The sequence below is a fragment of the Carlito syrichta genome, unplaced genomic scaffold, assembly GCF_000164805.1.
Source record: "Carlito syrichta isolate Samal-C Ts95f unplaced genomic scaffold, Tarsius_syrichta-2.0.1 Scaffold301869, whole genome shotgun sequence".
Classification (NCBI taxonomy): Eukaryota; Metazoa; Chordata; class Mammalia; order Primates; family Tarsiidae; genus Carlito; species Carlito syrichta.
This window is the reverse complement of record NW_007245965.1, coordinates 118,222-135,795: the sequence shown is the minus strand read 5'-3', so window position 1 is coordinate 135,795 and position 17,574 is coordinate 118,222. Positions and strand designations below refer to the sequence as shown.

The following is a 17,574-nucleotide window of genomic DNA, read 5'->3' as shown; positions in this document are numbered from 1 at the left end:
CCAGGCAGGTCTCGAACCACGGGCTCAGCAATCCACTCACCTCAGCCTCCCAAAGCGCGGGATTACAGGCTGAGCCACCGAGCCTGGCGGTAATTTTTTTTAGAAGTTCTACAGTGAGTGGCTGCCCCCACTTACTCCACTGCGACATTAATTTCTTAGGAGTCCCGGGACCTTCTGACTCTATAAGCCCAACACCCACAAGTCAAGCGATGAGCAATGCACCAGCAGGTCTTTGTTCTGATCCTGGTTCTACCATAGATTGACCTTGTCGCCCCGGAAAAGTCACCAAAACTGAACTTCTCTGAGCCTTAGTTTCCTCCTCTCCAAAATGGGGATAATATCTGCTTTGCAGCCCTCACAAGGCTACTAGGAAGGTCAAACCGGATAATGTGCGTGAGAGCACTCTGAAAATGTAAGCCCAGCCTAGGTGAGAGACACTACTAACATCACTTCTGCTAGAATTGGAAAATTAAGAAATAAGTGGGCAGGATGTGGCCGGCACATTCCCTAATGTCCAGGAATGTCCTACACAAAGGGCATGGTGCCAGCAAGACTGGAAGAACCAAACCCACAGGCCTCTTCACTCTCAGTCTTTTTTGTTTTTTTAAGTTGGAGTCTCACTGTGTCACCCAGGCTTGGAGTGCAGTGGCAACACTCACGGCCACCACAGCCTCGACCCGGTGGGCTCAGGCAATCCTTCCACCTCAGCCTTCCAAGTAACTGGAACCACAGGCATGTGCCACCATGCTTGGCTAGTTTTTTGATTTACTGTAGAGACGAGGTCTCGTCAAGTTGCCCAGTCTGGTCTTGAACCCTGGGCTTAGGCAATCTTCTCGCCTCAGCCTCCAAAGCGCTGGGATTACAGGCGTGAGCCAGTGCCCGGCACTCTCAGTCTTGGATTGCCAAGTAAGGTGTGACCTTAGAACACGAACCAGAGCGCGAGGGGGAAAGAAAGGAAAATAGAAACACTCTCGCCTGTTCAGCCTGCAGACATGTTACCTACCTCAAGACCTGAAGCTTCTGCAAAGCTGCTTTGATTGTGGCACATGCCTTCCTGAGCCATCTTCTGCTGTTTGATATCGAGCATGGCGAGGGCCTCCAAATATTGTTGATTCAAAACTAGGAAGGGCCATACCAGAACGTGTTGGTTATAAAGTCTAACTCCAGTGCCCTACCATCTAGTCATACCAACATCACATACTCTTTTTCTTGTTTTGAGTCAGTGTCTCACTCTGTCAGTCAGGCAGGAGGGCAGTGGCACTCTCACCGCCAACGGAGCCTCTACCTGCTGGGCTCAGGCGATCCTTCCACCTCAGCCTTCCAAGTGGCTGGAACCACAGGCATGTGCCACTATGCCCGGCTAATTTTTCTTGATTTATTATAGAGATAAGGTCTCACCAAGTTGCCAAGGCTGATCTCGAACCCTTGAGCTCAGCCAGTCCTCTTGCCTTTGCCTCCCAAATTTCTGAGATTACAGGCATAAACCACCATGCCTGGCTTACATACTCCTTTCTTTCTTTCTTTTTTCACTGAAGTCTCACTCTGTCACACAGGCTGGAGTGGTATGCTCAAAGCCACCACAGCCTTGACCTGCTGGGCTCAGGGGATCTTTCTACCTTACCCTTCCAAGTGGCTGAAACTACCACCATGCCCGGCTAAGTTTTTTCTTTTATGGTAGAGACAAGGTCTCGCCAAGTTGCCCAGGCTGGTCTTGAACCCCTAGGCTCAGGCAATCCTCTCATCTCAGCCTCCCAAAGTGCTGGGATTACAAGCGTGAGTCATCGTGCCCGGCTACATATTCATTTCTTAAGAGCACTGCATAATCCACAAGATCTGGATTCATTCGGAAAACCTATCTGACAGAATGGTAGGTATCATGTGAGAGAAATATATGGAGCTGAGATGCTGTTATTTTTACATGAAAGCATCTTGACTCTGCAGCCAAAGTCTGCTCCTTGTTTGCTCTTCAAAAATGTGTAGGATTCTCAAAAAGGGAACATGTAAAGGCAAATTATCTAGACAATTTATGGATAGCAAGACAACTAGATGGTGAGATCTCCTCTATTGTATTAATGTCAAATGTACCAGCGAGTCAGACTCTACCAGATTTTTCTTTTTTGAGTTGAAGTCTCACTCTGTTGCCCAGACTGGAGTGCAGTGGCCGCTCCTGGCCACTGCAGCCTTGACCCGCTGGGTGATCCTTCCGCCTCAGCCTTCCAAGTAGCTGGAACTACAGGTGCGCTACCACACCCAGCTAGTTTTTGATTTATTGTAGATATGCAGTCTCGCCAAGTTGCCCAGGCGGGTCTCGGACCCGCGGGCCCAGGCAATCTACTCACCTCGGCCTTCCAAAGCATGGGATTACAGGCTGAGCCACCAAGCCCGGCCCAGATGTTTCTATTAAGAGCTTTCACAAAAGACTCTCAAACCAAAGATTTAGAACAAGAGATGTCCTCAGCTCAGACAACATAGCAACACCTCGTCTCTACAAAAAAACTCAAAAGATTAGGTGGCTCACGCCTATAATTCCAGAACTTTGGGAAGCCAAGGCAGGATAATCAATTGAGCCCAGCAGTTCGAGACCAGCCTGGGCAACACAGTGAGGCCTTGTCTCCATAAAAAAGTACAGAAAGTAGCTGGGCATGGTGGCATGCACAGCCTCTCAGCTACTCAAGAGCCTGAGATGGAAGGATCACCTGAGCCCAGGAGGTCAAGGCTGTAGTGATTCATGATCATGCGACTACATTCCAGCCTGGGAGACAGAGTGAGACGCCCAACTCAGAAAACATAAATAAATAAGAAAGCGGTCCTGCTATCTACTGGAGAGTAGAAACCAGTAACTTCTCCCCATCACTACAGGGTGGAATGGGGGAGGGACGGGGAGAGCTTATGATCACAAGCTGCTTCAGTTCTGAGCTGGTCTACACAGCAGACGCCTCCATGGGCTCAAGTCCCCGGTGCGGAGAAGCATATCTCTTCCAGAGGCAACTACACTGCTCAGTTACTGCACATAAGTGCCGCTCTCGGACCCAGAACCTGATTTAGAGTTACTTTCCCTTTAAGCCACCACTTTAGTTTTGGCTAAGAAAGGAGAATTGGCATCTTCCCTTAGAAACTTTTTAAAAGTTGATGCCAGCCGGGCTTGGTGGCTCAGCCTGTAATCCCGTGCCTTTGGGAGGCTGAGGTGAGTGGATTGCCTGAGCCCACGGGTTCGAGACCCGCCTGGGCAGTGAGACCTCATCTCTACAATAAATCAAAAAATCAGCCGGGCGTGGTAGCTCGTGCCTGTAGTTCCAGCTACTTGGAAGGCTGAGGTGGAAGGATCACCTGAGCCCAGCAGGTTGAAGCTGTGTTGGCTGTGAATGTGCCACTGCACTCCAACCTGGGTGACAGAGAGTGAGACTCCAACTCAAAAAAAAAAAAAAAAAGTTGATGCCAAATACCTTTATATCTGTCCACCAACTTTCATCGTAAGGTGGACCATTATATAAGGGATACATACACTTTTTTTTTTTGAGTCAAAGTCTCACTCCTTCGCCCAGGCTGGAGGGCAGTGGCACATTCACAGCCAACGCAGCCTCAACCTGCTGGGCTCAGGTGATCCTTCTGCCTCAGCCTTCCAAGTAACTGGAACTACAGGCATGTGCCACCATGCCTAGCTGATTTTTCTTGATTTATTTTAGAGATGAGGTCTCACCAAGTTGCCCAGGCTGGTCTCGAACCCGTGGACTCGGGCCATCCTCTCACCTCGGCCTCCCAAGGTGCTGAGATTATAGGTGTGAGCCACCGTGCCTGACCGATACATAACATTTTCTACTCAGGTTCCTCAGACATCAGGTGTACTACCACTTGGCATTACACAGAAAACTAAGTAAAAAGAGGGGAATAGGGAGAAATTGCTTCATGGGTAGGAGATTTCACTTCAGGGTGACAGGACTGACTTAGAACTGGACACACATGGAGTTGCCTCGGCTGATCGCAAGCTCCGGGGCCAAGCGCAGAGCCGAACCCTAACCCACCTCGGCCTCCCCAAGTGCTGGATACAGGCATGAGCCACTGAGCTTGGCCAATTTTTTTAACCTAATTGAAACGCTGCTTCCTTCTATTATTCTTAAAATATATTACTTCAAAATACTAGCACTTTATCTCTACTGATACATGTGATTTAAATAAGACGCCCTATATAAAACCGATCTTTTAATATAATATTTTAAAAGAATCATCAAAATAACACTCCTACCTGTGTTTTCAGACTTTAACATTTTAATTTCTTCTGTTTTCAGTTTCAAATTCTCTTTGAGGATTGCATTTTCACAGTTTAGTCTGAAAAAAAGTATTCTTCAAATAATAAAAATACTAAGACTCCCTCGCTAAGCAAGAATATTTTTAATTACATAATTAGGACACAAGAAGCAAAATATAATTTTTCTTACTTCAAAATAGTCTGGAATTTACATGTGTCACAAAAATAAAAAACAATTTAAGGAATGTGGTAAGATTTTAAACATTCTTAACTCTTCTGCATACTTAGCTGAGGAACAATAATGAACCAGAAATATTTCTCGATGTCCATTTTGCATACTTATTCTCTTAAGTTTTACTTCAACTTCATAACCATGTGAACACCAACTGCATGCTTGGGCCATCTTCAAAAACTTGCCTAAAAAGAAACACAGACCCTCATGCCCACTCTGCGCTTTGGGTGATAACAATGTGTCAACGTGGTTCATCGGTTATAACAAAGGTGCCACCTTGGTGGGGATGTTGACAGTGCGGGAGGTTATGCATGTGAGGGTCACAGGCATGTGGGAGTCTCCAGACCTTCTGCTCAAGCTTGCTGTGACCTGTATGTGCTCTAAAGAAATAATTATGAAGTCTTTCATGGGAAGGAAAGACGTGTGAGGTATAAAGTCCTGCTGACAGCAGCATTATCTGACATAACCAAAGGTTCACCAAGTGTCCATCAAGGGATAAATAAGACAACAAAATGTAGTATATACATACAAGGGAATATTATTTGGTCTTTTTATTTTATTTTTTTGAGTTGGAGTCCTCTGTCACCCAGGCTGGAGTGCAGGGGCATGCTCATGGCCACCACAGCCTCCACCTGCAGGGCTCCTTCCACCTCAGCCTTCCAAGTAGCTGGAACTACAGGTGCATGCTACCACGCCCAGCTGATTTTTTGATTTATTGTAGAGACGAGGTCTCGCCAAATTGCCCAGGCTGGTCTCGAACCCACGGGCTCAGGCAATCCACTCACCTCAGCCTCTCAAAGGCGCGGAATTACAGGTTGAGCCACCGAGCCCGGCTTCTTTTTCTTTTTTTTTTTTGAGTAGGAGTCTCACTCTGCCACCCAGGCTGGAATGCTGCGACACGCTCATGGCCACCGCAGCCTTGACGTGCTTGGACTCAGGCGATCCTTCTGCCTCAGTCTTTCAAGTAGTTGAAACTACAGGCATGTGCCACCACACCAGCTGAGTTTTTGATTTGTTGTAGAGATGAGGTCACACCCAGTTCCCAGGCTGGTCTCGAACCTGTGGGCTCTGCCTCCCAAATTGCTAGGATTATTGGCGTGATCCACTGCACCCGGACCAACAGTATGAATATTCTTTTTTTTTTTTTTTTTTTTTTGAGTTGGAGTCTCACTCTGTCGCCCAGACTGGAGGGCAGTGGCCGCTCCCGGCCACCTCAACCTCGACCCGCTCGGCTCCAGCGATCCTGCCGTCTCAGCCTTCCAAGTAGCCGGAATCACAGGCATGTGCTACCACGCCCGGCTGATTTTTTGATTTATTGTAGAGATGAAGTCTCGCTGCCCAGGCGGGTCTGATGCCACTGAACTGTCCACTTAAAAATGGTTAAGATTACAAATATTTTAGCCGGGTGCGGTGGCACGTACCCGTAGTTCCAGCAACTTGGAAAGCTGAGGTGGAAGGATCACCTGAGTCCAGCAGGTCAAGGCTGAGGTGACAGAGTGAGACTCCAACTCAGAAAAAAAAAAAAAAGATTGTCAATTTGTGTGTGTGTGTGTGAGAGAGAGAGTTGGAGTTTCACTCTAGGTTGGAGTGCAGTGGCACACTCACGGCCACCCCAGCGTTCACCTGCTGGGCTCCAGCAAGCCTTCCACTCCAGCCTTCCAAGTAGCTGGAACTACAGGCACATGCCACTATGCCTGGCTAATTTTTCATTTATTGTAGAGATGAGGTATCGCCAAGTTGCCCAAACTGGTCTCAAACCCCTGGGCTCAGCTAATCCTCTCACCTCCACGTCCCAAGGTGCTGGGATTATAGGTGTCAGCTACCACATCCAGCCAAACTTATAGTTTTAAATAAAAATATCTATCAAGACAGTTTGTGCTGTTTGTAGGGAATATTATATCCTCTACTTAGGATTGCCCTCAGATCACCAAAACAATAGCCAAGAGATTGAAGCTTCTCAATTCAAAGTAAGATGGAAATCTAAGGCATGCCTTTCCACAGATTATATCACCAATAAAATGTGAAACAGTATTTTCAAACAAAGTCTCTAATCCTAGAGGAATAAAGTACCTTTATTAACACAGCATCTTCCTGAGATAGGTTTGGGATTTTCCTACTGAATTCTGAGTAACTCTGATATCATGAGGCAGCTCTTTAGATGCTTACAAATATGTCAGTAGATCTATTTAAACTACTTTATTTATTAATTTTAAAAGACAACATCCTGGCCAGGTACAGTGGTTTGCACCTATAATCCCAGCACTTTGGGAGGTTGAGGAGGGATGATCACTTGAGTCTAGGGGTTTGAGACGAGTCTGGGCAACATAGCGAGACCTCATCTCTACAAAAAAATTAAAAAATCAGCTGGGAGTCGTGATGTGCCCCTGTAGTCCCAGTTACTCAGGAAGTTGAAGTGGAAGAGGATCACCTGAGCCCAGGAGGCCAAGACTTCAGTGAGCCATGATCGTGCCACTGCACTCCAGCCTGGGCAGCGGAGTGAGACCCCAACTCAAAATAAAATAAAACAAAATAAAACAACCCTCCCAGTCAAATGCATGAACTCTGCTGCCCAATTAGTTATTTTTTGTGCATCTTTCCCCAGCTCTGCTGATCTGAAGAGCATCCTAAAAGACAACCTGTTGACCAAGTATAAGTCTGTGTATAAGTCAGAAGTTTCTGGATTCTGTGCAGTCCAAAAAAAAACCAGAATAAGCTGGGTATGGTGGCAAGTATCCCCTGGTCCCAGCTGCTTGGGAGACTGAGGCAGAAGGATCACTTGAGCCTATCAGATTGAGGCTGTAGTGAGCTATGATGGCACCAGTGCACGGCAGCCTGGGTGACAGAGTGAGAGCCTGTCAATAAAAAATAAAATGTAAATAAATGAGATAAAAATAAAATTGAAAGTTAAAAACTGAGTAAACAACACTATGAAACTGGAAGAAATTAGGATGACATTCGCTTGAAGAGGCTGTGAGGAAATGCTCTCCTATGTTGCTGGTCAGAATACAATTTGGTACAAAGCTTGCTGAAAGGAATTTGGCAACAGCTATTAAATCTATATACATGGTGACCTTTTGACTCAGCAATTCTACCTCTAACATTTACCCTGAAAATATATCTCCAACAATGTAAAAATATATAAATCAAGGTTATTTACCGGAGCGTTGTTTACAATTGGACAATTGCAAAACACTGGAAACAATGTGAGCACCAGGCCCATCCACACCATGGATTTCCAGGACATAATATTGTTAAATGGAAAAACAATCAAAAAGAGTATTTACAGTAATGCTGCCTTTTGTGTAAGAAAGAAAGAGAAATAAGAAAATACACATATATCTGCTGTTTGTGCAAACAGAAAGACAGGAAGGCTAAGCCAAAAATAACAAGATTGGTTTTTTTTTTTTTGAGTTGGAGTCTCACTCGGTCGCCCAGACTGCTGGAGTGAAGTGGCCGCTCCCGGCCACCGCAGCCTCGACCCGCTGGGCCCCGGCGATCCTTCCGCCTCAGCCTTCCGAGTAGCTGAAATTACAGGCACGCGCTACCATGCCCGGCTGATTTTTGATTTATTGTAGAGATGAGGTCTCGCTGCCCAGGCGGGTCTTGAACACGCGGGCTCAGGCAATCCACTCACCTCAGCCTCCCAAAGGCGCGGGATTACAGGCTGAGCCACCGAGCCTGGCTGGTTATTTTTTATTTATTGTAGAGATGAGGTCTCACCAAGTTGCCCAGGCTGGTCTCGAACCCATGGGTTCAGGTAATCCTCTCACCTTGGCCTCCCAAAGTGCTGGGATTATAGGCATGAGCCACTGCGCCTGCCTAGATTGGTTATTTTTAGACAGCGAGGGAAAGACAGCAGGACGAGAGGTGGGGAATGGCGTAAAGGGCACGGAGGAGGAAACACTTTTCCGAGTCTACCTTTCTCAGTAGCTCTGACTTTTGGGAGCAGGTTAATCTTTCCCCAAGGTCTAACAAACCAACAGGCTGGGTCAGTGGCTCACACCTGTAATCCTAGCACTTTGGGGAGCCACAGAGGGAGGCTCACTTGAGGCCGGAGTTTGAAAGCAGTCTGGGCAAGACAGAGGCAGGATTTGAATGAGACTTAACTCAGGAAAAAAAAAAGAAGAAAAGAAAAGAAAAGAATATTGTGGTATGTAGATATACTATGAATAATTATTTTAATTTACAAAAGGAAATAATAATAGTAATTGCTTCTAACCCATTCAGTAAACCAATAAACCAAGAATCCATGAGTCCATATTGGTATAAACAAACAAACAGAGGAAAAGCTCTTGTTCTTTCAAGCTGACGTCTGAATCTGTTGCTCAGGTTGGAGTACAATGGCAAGATCACAGCTTACTGCAAGTTCAACTTCCTGGACTCAGATGATCCTTCTGCCTCAGCTTCTTGAGTAGCTGGGACTACAGGCATGCGCCACCGGGCCCAACTATTTATTTATTTTTTTGTAGGGACTGGTCTCAAGCTTGACTGGTTGTCAAGTCATCTTCCCACCTTGGCTTCCCAAAATGCTGGGATTACAGATGTGAACCACTGTGACAAATCACTATTTATCAAACACTGTAGTAATACTTGCTTCAGGCTGAATAATCAGTAGGTATAAAACTAGTGGGTCCTGTAATCCCGCGCCTTTGGGAGGCTGAGGTGAGTGGATTGCCTGAGCCCGTGGGTTCGAGACCCGCCTGGGCAGCGAGACCTCAGCTCTACAATAAATCAAAAAATCAGCCAGGCGTGGTAGCGCACGCTTGTAATTCCGGCTGCTTGGAAGGCCAAGGCGGAAGGATCGCCGGAGCCCAGCAGGTCGAGGCTGCGGTGGCCGGGAGCGGCCACTGCACTCCAGTCTGGGCGACAGAGTGAGACTCCAACTCAAAAAACAAAAACAAAAAACTAGTGGGTAACAATTTCATGTGTAACAGTACATTTACATAATCTCTAAGTATGTTTCCGCAAGATACTTATTAAATACAAGGGGAAAGTGAGAAACACGGCAGACATCACACCTTAAGGAAGTGATCAAGATTCACATCCTAGTGACGTGACAAATCAACATCACATGCCTCCTGATATGACACAAAACAGCACCTCTGTGATGATCCTGCCAAAAATGCATAACCTAAACCGAATTCAGAAACCAGACATAGCCACCGTGGGATACTGTATAAGATCAATGACCTGTACACCTCAAAAAATGTCGATGTCATTTAAAGAGAAAGAAAGACCAAGGAACTGTTTCATATTAAAGGGGCGTAAAATTTAGATGTCACAACTAAATGTAATCAGTGATCCTGGAATAGAGGAAAATATTTTTCTCATTTGCTCAAATTTTTATGCTATTAGGACAACTGGGAAAATCTGAATATAGTCTGTGGATTAAATAATTATATTGTGTCGAAGTTAATGTCTTGACTTTGATAATTATGCTATGGTTATAAAAGAGAATGTCCTTTTTAAAAACACAAATTGGTTGGGTGCAGTGAGTCACTCCTGTGATCCCAGCACTTTAGGAGGCAGAGGCAAGAGGAATGCCTGAGCCCAAGGGTTTGAAGCCAGTTTGGGCAACGTGTGAGATCTTGTCTCCACAATAAAAGAGAGAGAGAAAAAAGGCTTGGTGTGGTGGTTGGCCTGTGGGTGGGCCTGTGGTTCTAGCTACTTGGAAGGCTGAGGTGCTGAGGTGGAAGGATCGCCTGAGCCCAGGAGATCAAGGCTGTGCTGGTCTTGATCATGCCACTGCATTTGGCAGCAGAGTAAGACTCTGACTTAAAAAAAAAAAACAAAAAACTGGACAGGCACAGTGGCTCAAGGTTGTAATCCCAGCACTTTGGGAGGCCGAGGTGAGTGGATTGCCTGAGTTCAGTCAGGGGTTCGAAACCAGACTGGGCAACTTAGTGAGACCTCGTCTCTACAATAAATCAAAAAATAAATTGGGCACGGTAGCGCGTGCCTGTAGTTCCAGCTGCTTGGAAGGCTGAGACAGAAGGATCGCCTAAGCCCAGCTGGTTGAGGCTGCGGTGGCTGTGAGTGTGCCACTGCACTCCAGCCTGGGTAACAGTGAGACTTCAACTCAAAAAAACAGAAAACAAACAAAAAAGCTGAAGTATAGCCGGGCTCGGTGGCTCAGTCTGTAATCCCGCGCCTTGGGAGGCTGAGATGAGTGGATTGCCTGAGCCCGCAGGTTCGAGACCTGCCTGGGCAACTTGGCGAGACCTCATCTCTACAATAAATCAAAAAATCAGCCAGGCATGGTAGTGTGCGCCTGTAATTCCAGCTACTTGTAAGGCTGAGGCGGAAGAATCGCTGGAGCCCAGCAGGTCGAGGCAGCCACTGCACTCCAGTCTGGGTGACAGAGTGAGACTCCAACTCAAAAAAAACAAAAAAACAACAACAAAAAAAGCTGAAGTATTCAGAGCAAGGAGGCCTCATATATACAATATACCTTTAAGTGGTTCTAGATACATATAAAAATTACATATACCACTATCTATCTATAAAGAAGAAGAAAGGGAAAAATAATAAAGCAAATGCAGTAAAGAGTTAAAATTTGGGGAATCTCAGTGAAAGATACATAGAAATTCTTTGTACTGCTCTTCCAACTTTCCTTTAAGTCCTCAATGATTTCAAGATAAAAAGTTAATAAATAATAAATTTAAAATTAGGTAATAATGCTATTTCTTTTTTTTTTTTTTTTTTTTTTTGAGTTGGAGTCTCACTCTGTCGCCCAGACTGGAGTGCAGTGGCTGCCTCGACCTGCTGGGCTCCAGCTATCCTTCCGCCTCAGCCTTCCAAATAGCTGGAATTACAGGCGCACACTACCATGCCCGGCTGATTTTTTGATTTATTGTACAGATGAGGTCTCGCCAAGTTGCCCAGGTGGGTCTCGAACCCGCGGGCTCAGGCAATCCACTCACCTCGGCCTCCCAAAGGCGCAGGATTACAGGCTGAGCCACCGAGCCCAGCGCTTTTTCTAATTCTAGAATCAGATCCATTTCTACATGACTTACAGTAAGCATATAAAGTTATTAAATAAACTCACACTAATAAAAGAGTTTCTCAAAATACTTTTAAAAAATGATTTCTTTGGGAGACCAAGGTGAGAGGATTGCCTGAGTCCACAGGTTTGAGAATAGTCTGGGCAACCTGGCAAGACCTCATCTCTACAGTTAAAAAAAAAAAAATTAGCCAGGCATGGTGGTGCGTGCCAATAGTGCCAGCTACTTAGAAGGCTGAGGCAGAAGGATCACCTGAGCCCAACAGGTCGAGGATGCCATGGCCATCAGCGTTTCACTGCACTCTAGCCTGGGTGATAGAGTGAGACTCTAACTAAAAAAAAAGTAAAATAAAATATAAAAAAAAATTTCAAAGCCAAGATAATTTTAAAAACATGGCTCACATACAGTTTACACTTAAAAAAAAAAACTAACAGAAAAATATGAAACTAGTAAATGGATAAGAAATAATAATTTGGGGCCAGGTGCAGTGGCTCATGCCTATAATCCCAACACTTTGGGAGGCCAAGGTAAAAGGATTGCCCATGGGTTCGAGCCCACGGGTTCGAGACCAGCCTGGGCAACTTGGTGAGACCTCATCTCTACAATAAATCAAAAAAAGAAGCTGGGCATGGTGGTGCATGCCTGTAGTTCCAGCTATTTGGAAGGCTGAGGCAGAAGGATCACCTAAGCCCAGCAGGTCGAGGCTGCGGTGGCCGGGAGTGTGCCACTATACTCCAGCCTGGGCGACAGAGTGAGACTCCAACTCAAAAAATAAAGAAATAAAATAAAAATAATAATTTTATGATATTTTTCAATTGAAAGAAGAAGAAAGACTAAGTTATATGTGAATTACATACATTTTAAAGATTTTCTAAGAAAATTATGGAATAATAGTATACAAACCTGTCATATTTCTGAGTCCAAGATTCCTCTATATTTTTAAATCTATTCTGATCAAATTCCATTTCCCACTGCAAGACATTTATTTCCTATGGGAAATTACAAATAAATCATTTCAGGACACTGTGAATAGCTTATATAAATCATGTAATCATTTCACAGAAAAGATTTATAGAGAAAAATTAATTATTGTCCGAAAAGAGCAATAATCATTTTTCTTAGGCAATATATAACACACCTCATTAGTACTCAAAAAACTTTGCCAAAGCTCACTTTATATCAAAAAAATTTCAAATTGTTTGACTTCAAAATTTGCTTGACTGAACCTAGATCTCTCAGGGCCCATGCGCCACCCCATGTAGTCACCACAAGCAAAACGTACTCCCAGAAATCTTAGCCCGAACAGTCCAGGAAAGCTGACCATCTAGGGTGATTCCTAACTACCTTTATAGTGACAAAGAGATGGTCAGAAAGAAGCAGGCCTTGTCAGGCAAGCTGGGGGGCAGGGGAGGCAGAAAAAAGAAGTCAGAAGTAAGTTTGGCAGGCCTCCTACGACCTTAATGTGGGGAAACAAAATGAAACTTAATTCTCTCCTATGTGACAATCTGTTTTGGATTATAAACTCCTAAAGGGAAGACCTTCAGATAACAGAGGGTCTGCACCAATGACTTATCTATGAGTATGATGAGTTTAAGGAAATTCTACTGAAAGCTTATTGGACTGAACAAGTCTATGCTCCAAGTGGCAAATACCTTCTCCAGCGATCTCTTCTGTTCCACAGTTTTTTGCAGTACTGCCTGGGTGTGACTTGTGGCTTTGCCAAGTATTGCCTAAAAAAAACCCCAAACAACAAAAGTGTAAATTAAATTTCTAATCACTCCTATATGCACAGTGAAGTTCACATTTTTATTTTATGAGAATTGAAAATTAACTTGAAATGAGACTCTTATAGTGACCTTTTTTTTTCCTTTTTTTTTTTGAGTTAGAGTCTCACTCTATCACCCAGGCTGGAGTGCAGTGGCACACAACCACCACAGCCTTGACCTGCTGGTCTCAGGCAATCCTTCCACCTCAACCTTCCAAGTAGCTGGAACTACAGGCATGTGCCACCACGCCCACCTAATTTGTTTTAAATTTACTGTAGAGACAAGGTTTCACTAAGGTGCCCAGGCTGGTCTCAAACCCCTAGGCTCAGGCAATCCTCTTGTCTCAGTCTCCCAAAGTACCGGGATTACAGGCGTAAGCCACCATGCCCAGCTCACAGTGACCATTTTTTTGTGGAAAGTTTGATAGCTCAGAAGTCAGGAGATCTTGGTTTGGTTCCTTTCCAATGACTATGGGGATGAGTGGATGCATTTTCCACAAAGGAAACATTCACAGTAGTATTAATAGTCAAAAGGTGGAAGCAACTGGTGAGTGGATAACAAGATGTATGTCTGTACACTGAAGTGTTTTTGGCAGTAAAAGGGAAGAAAGTACCAATGAATGCTACAGCACGCATGGAGCTCAAAGACATGCTAATTGAAAGAATCCAGGTAAAAGGGAATTCTATCCCACATCCTATGACTTTATTTAATGAAGTAGAAAAGACAGAAAAGCAAATCTATAAGACAGAGAGCAAACGAATGGTTGTCTGGGGCTGGGAGTGGGAAACAGGCGTCAATACAATGGGCACGAAGTCCCTATCTTTGGGCGTTGGAAATGTTTTCAAATTAGATTGCAGTGGTAGCAGCATACCTCTAAGTTTAGTCAAAAATAAAATTGTACTGTACACTTAAAACAAGTGAAATTCATGGTATGTGAATTATAAAGCTGTTAAAAACATATATACAGCTGGGCTCAGTGGCTCAGCCTGTAATGCCAGCACTTGGGGAGGCTGAGGTGAGTGGATGGCCTGAACCCGCAGGTTTGAGACCCGCCTGGGCAACTTGGCGAGACCTCATCTCCACAATAAATCAAAAATGAGCCGGGCGTGGGAGCGCGCGCCTGTAGTTCCGGCTACTTGGAAGGCTGAGGCGGAAGGCTCGCTGGAGCCCAGCAGGTCGAGGCTGCAGTGGCCGAGAGCGGCCACTGCACTCCAGCCTGGGTGACAGAGTGAGACTCCAACTCAAAAATAAAAAAAATTTAAAACACATATATAACTAAAAACTCAACTATAATAAGCACTGCTGCTCTTGTTTTAAAAGGTAAAACTATGCCAATTATTACTGACATGTGTAAGAGATGAAAGTTTAAAAACAATTTCTTCTTACCATGCTTTGAAGAATTTTCAATGCTGCCTCTTTACCTTCAAGTTGTCTTTGAGATGCCTCAAGTTCAGTTTTTAAAATCTCTACCTCCTGAGGACAGAAATAAAATTAGTCTTCCTATCTGAAAGATATGCAACTCCCAAATTATCAATTTGGCTGGTCTACTATGCTGGCTCAAAACACTTACAAACGAGGTTGGAAATGTCTCTGGATTTCATGAGTGAACCAGACATGCTAAAATTGACAGCTTCACTACTTGGAAGGCTGAGGCGGAAGGATCACGGGAGCCCAGCAGGTCGACACTGGGGTGGCCGTGAGTGTGCCACAGCATTCTAGCCTGGGTGACACAGTGAGACTCCAACTTAAAAAAAAAAAATTTAAACCACATAAACTAAGCACATGGTCATCTACACAGATACAGTAGTAGTCTGGTCTCCAGAAAGATATGTTCAACTCCTAACCTCAGGTACCATGGATATGACCTTTGCAAACAGGGTCTTTGTAGATGTGTTTAAAGAAAATGTAAAACAATTTTTTTTTTTTTTTTGAGTCAGAATCTCACTCTGCTGCCCAGGCTTATGTGCAGTGGGATGCTCACGGCCACTCCAGCATAGACCTGCTGGGCTCAGGTGATCCTTCCTCCTCACCCTCCCAAGTAGCTGGAACTACAGGCACGCGCTACCATGTTCGGCTATTTTTTATTTTATTGTAGCGACAAGTTCTCGCCAAGTTGCCTGGGCTGGTCTCAAACCCTTGGGCTCAGGTAAACCACTTGCCTTGCCCTCCCAAAGTGCTGGGATTACAGGTTGAGTCACTGAGTCCGGCCAATCCCAACACTTTTAAAGGCCAAGGCAGGAGGATGGCTTCAGCTCAGGAGTTAGACCAATCTGGGCAACACAGTGAGAACCCATCTCTGTAAAAAAAAAAAAAAAAAAAGAAGAAGAAGACAGAAAAAAGAAGGAGCAGCAAGATAGAGGCAAGAAGGATTCTCCTCTAAAGCTTTCAAAGGGAACGTGGCCCACCCACAGCACGATTCTAGCTTCCAAAACGGAAAGGATATATATTTCTGTTGTTTTAAGCCACCAGTTTGATGTACTTTGTCCCAGCAGCCCTAGGAAATTAAAACAGTAGCTTTCACAAGAAGAGTCACAAGCACACACTAAAGTGGGCTTCCTGTTTCCCAAAGGACAGGCATCCCTCCCAGAAACTGCTATTCCCTCCAAGCTGCGTGGGCTCCTTAGACCACGGGAGAGACTCACTGGTCTTCTGGCTTTGAGGAGGTTAAATGATGTCAGATTGTTTCAAGCCACACAGACAGGGAAGGCAGATGGAAGAAAGTGATAACTACTTCTCAAGGAGAAAGATAAGAAACCAGGAGACTGGGCACGGTTGCTCATGCACGTAATCCCAGCACTTTGGGAGGCACAGGTGGGAGGATTGCTTGAGCCTAGGAGTCCCAGACCAGCCTAGGCAACATAGCGAGACCTTATCTCTACAAAAATAAAAAATTAGTCAGGGGTGGAGGCATACGCCTATAGTCCCAGCTACTCGGGAGGCTGAGGTGGAAGGACAGCCTGAGCCCAGGAGATCAAGGCTGCAGGGAGTTGGGATCCTACCACTGCACTCCAGCCTGGGGAGCAGAGTGAGACCCTGACTCAAAAAAAAAAAAGAAGAAGAAAGAAAGAAAGGAGCTGAAAAAGAGGAGCTTTAGACTGTGGTTCATCAAGAACACATGGAAAACCAGTATTTGCCTTCCACACAGTTTTAGTACTATCCAAACAAACTATCTATCAATAGATTTTTTTTTTTTTTTTGAGTCGGAGTCTCACTCTGTCGCCCAGACTGGAGTGCAGTGGCCGCTCCCGGCCACCGCAGCCTCGACCTGCTGGGCTCCGGCGATCCTTCCACCTCAGCCTTCCGAGTAGCTGGAACTACAGGCACGCGCTAGCATGCCTGGCTGATTTTTGATTTATTGTAGAGATGAGGTCTCGCCAAGTTGTCTGGGCGGGTCTCGAACCCACAGGCTCAGGCATTCCACTTACCTCGGCCTCCCAAAGGCGCAGGATTACAGGCTGAGCCACCAAGCCTACCTATCAATGGATTTTATTTACATGAGAATGTTTATATTAGTCAGAGTACCTACCTCTAAAGTTTCATGAAGATGCTGCCTTAACTCTTCATTTGACAATTCTGAATTAGAATCTATTAGAAAAAAAAAAAACTTGAATATTTTCTTTCACTAATTAAATACAGGACATTTGTTCACAAATTATTAAGTACAGCTTTTCCCTAAATCACAAAAAGAATTATAATGGTCCAAATAATGATAAAAATATGTAGCTTAAAACATTTCACAAGTGGAGATATATTACATGTTTAAATAAAAAGATGTAAAAAGTGACTTTACAAATAAAACTTATGCTAATTCATTGGTTAATTACTACATTCAAACACAAAATAGAAAAACATGAATGTTGGTGGGTGAAATAAAGAGATTTTGGTGTTTGGCTTAAGCGTGATCAATGTAGTAACATGAATACCTGTGAAATAACCTGAATTCAATTTCTTCCCAAGGAGAATGACAAGACTTTTATAACTTCAATTATTCTCTCCTTCTTGATCCCAAATGGAAAAGATGAAAAGAAAAAAATTTTTTTTTAAAAATTATTCTCTCCTTAATGTGATCAATTAAGAAATTAAGTTGAAGCCAGGCTTGGTGGCTCAGCCTGTAATCCCGCACTTTGGGAGGCTGAGGTGAGTGGATTGCCTGAGCCCGCAGGTTCGAGAATCACCTGGGCAACTTGACGAGACCTCATCTCTACAATAAATCAAAAAATTAGCTGGGTGTGGTAGTCCGTGCCCTACTTGGGAGGCTGAGGCGGAAGGATCGCCGGAGCCCAGCAGGTTGAGGCTGCGGTGGCCAGGAGCAGCCACTGCACTCCAGTC

General features: G+C 44.7%; 1 protein-coding gene across 1 annotated transcript in view; it reads right to left on the bottom strand.

Moving 5' to 3' along the window:
- Positions 1–17,574, bottom strand: part of CCDC125 (coiled-coil domain containing 125) — a 25,839-nt gene that overhangs the window by 5,313 nt on the left and 2,952 nt on the right. Inside the window, exons 2-7 of the mRNA XM_021711135.1 lie at positions 16,772–16,830; positions 14,632–14,718; positions 13,132–13,209; positions 12,383–12,468; positions 4,241–4,323; positions 1,004–1,119 (exon numbers count right to left, since the gene is read on the bottom strand). Of these exons, the coding sequence (XP_021566810.1) occupies positions 1,004–1,119; positions 4,241–4,323; positions 12,383–12,468; positions 13,132–13,209; positions 14,632–14,718; positions 16,772–16,830 (509 nt within the window). The remainder of the gene's footprint in view (positions 1–1,003; positions 1,120–4,240; positions 4,324–12,382; positions 12,469–13,131; positions 13,210–14,631; positions 14,719–16,771; positions 16,831–17,574) is intronic.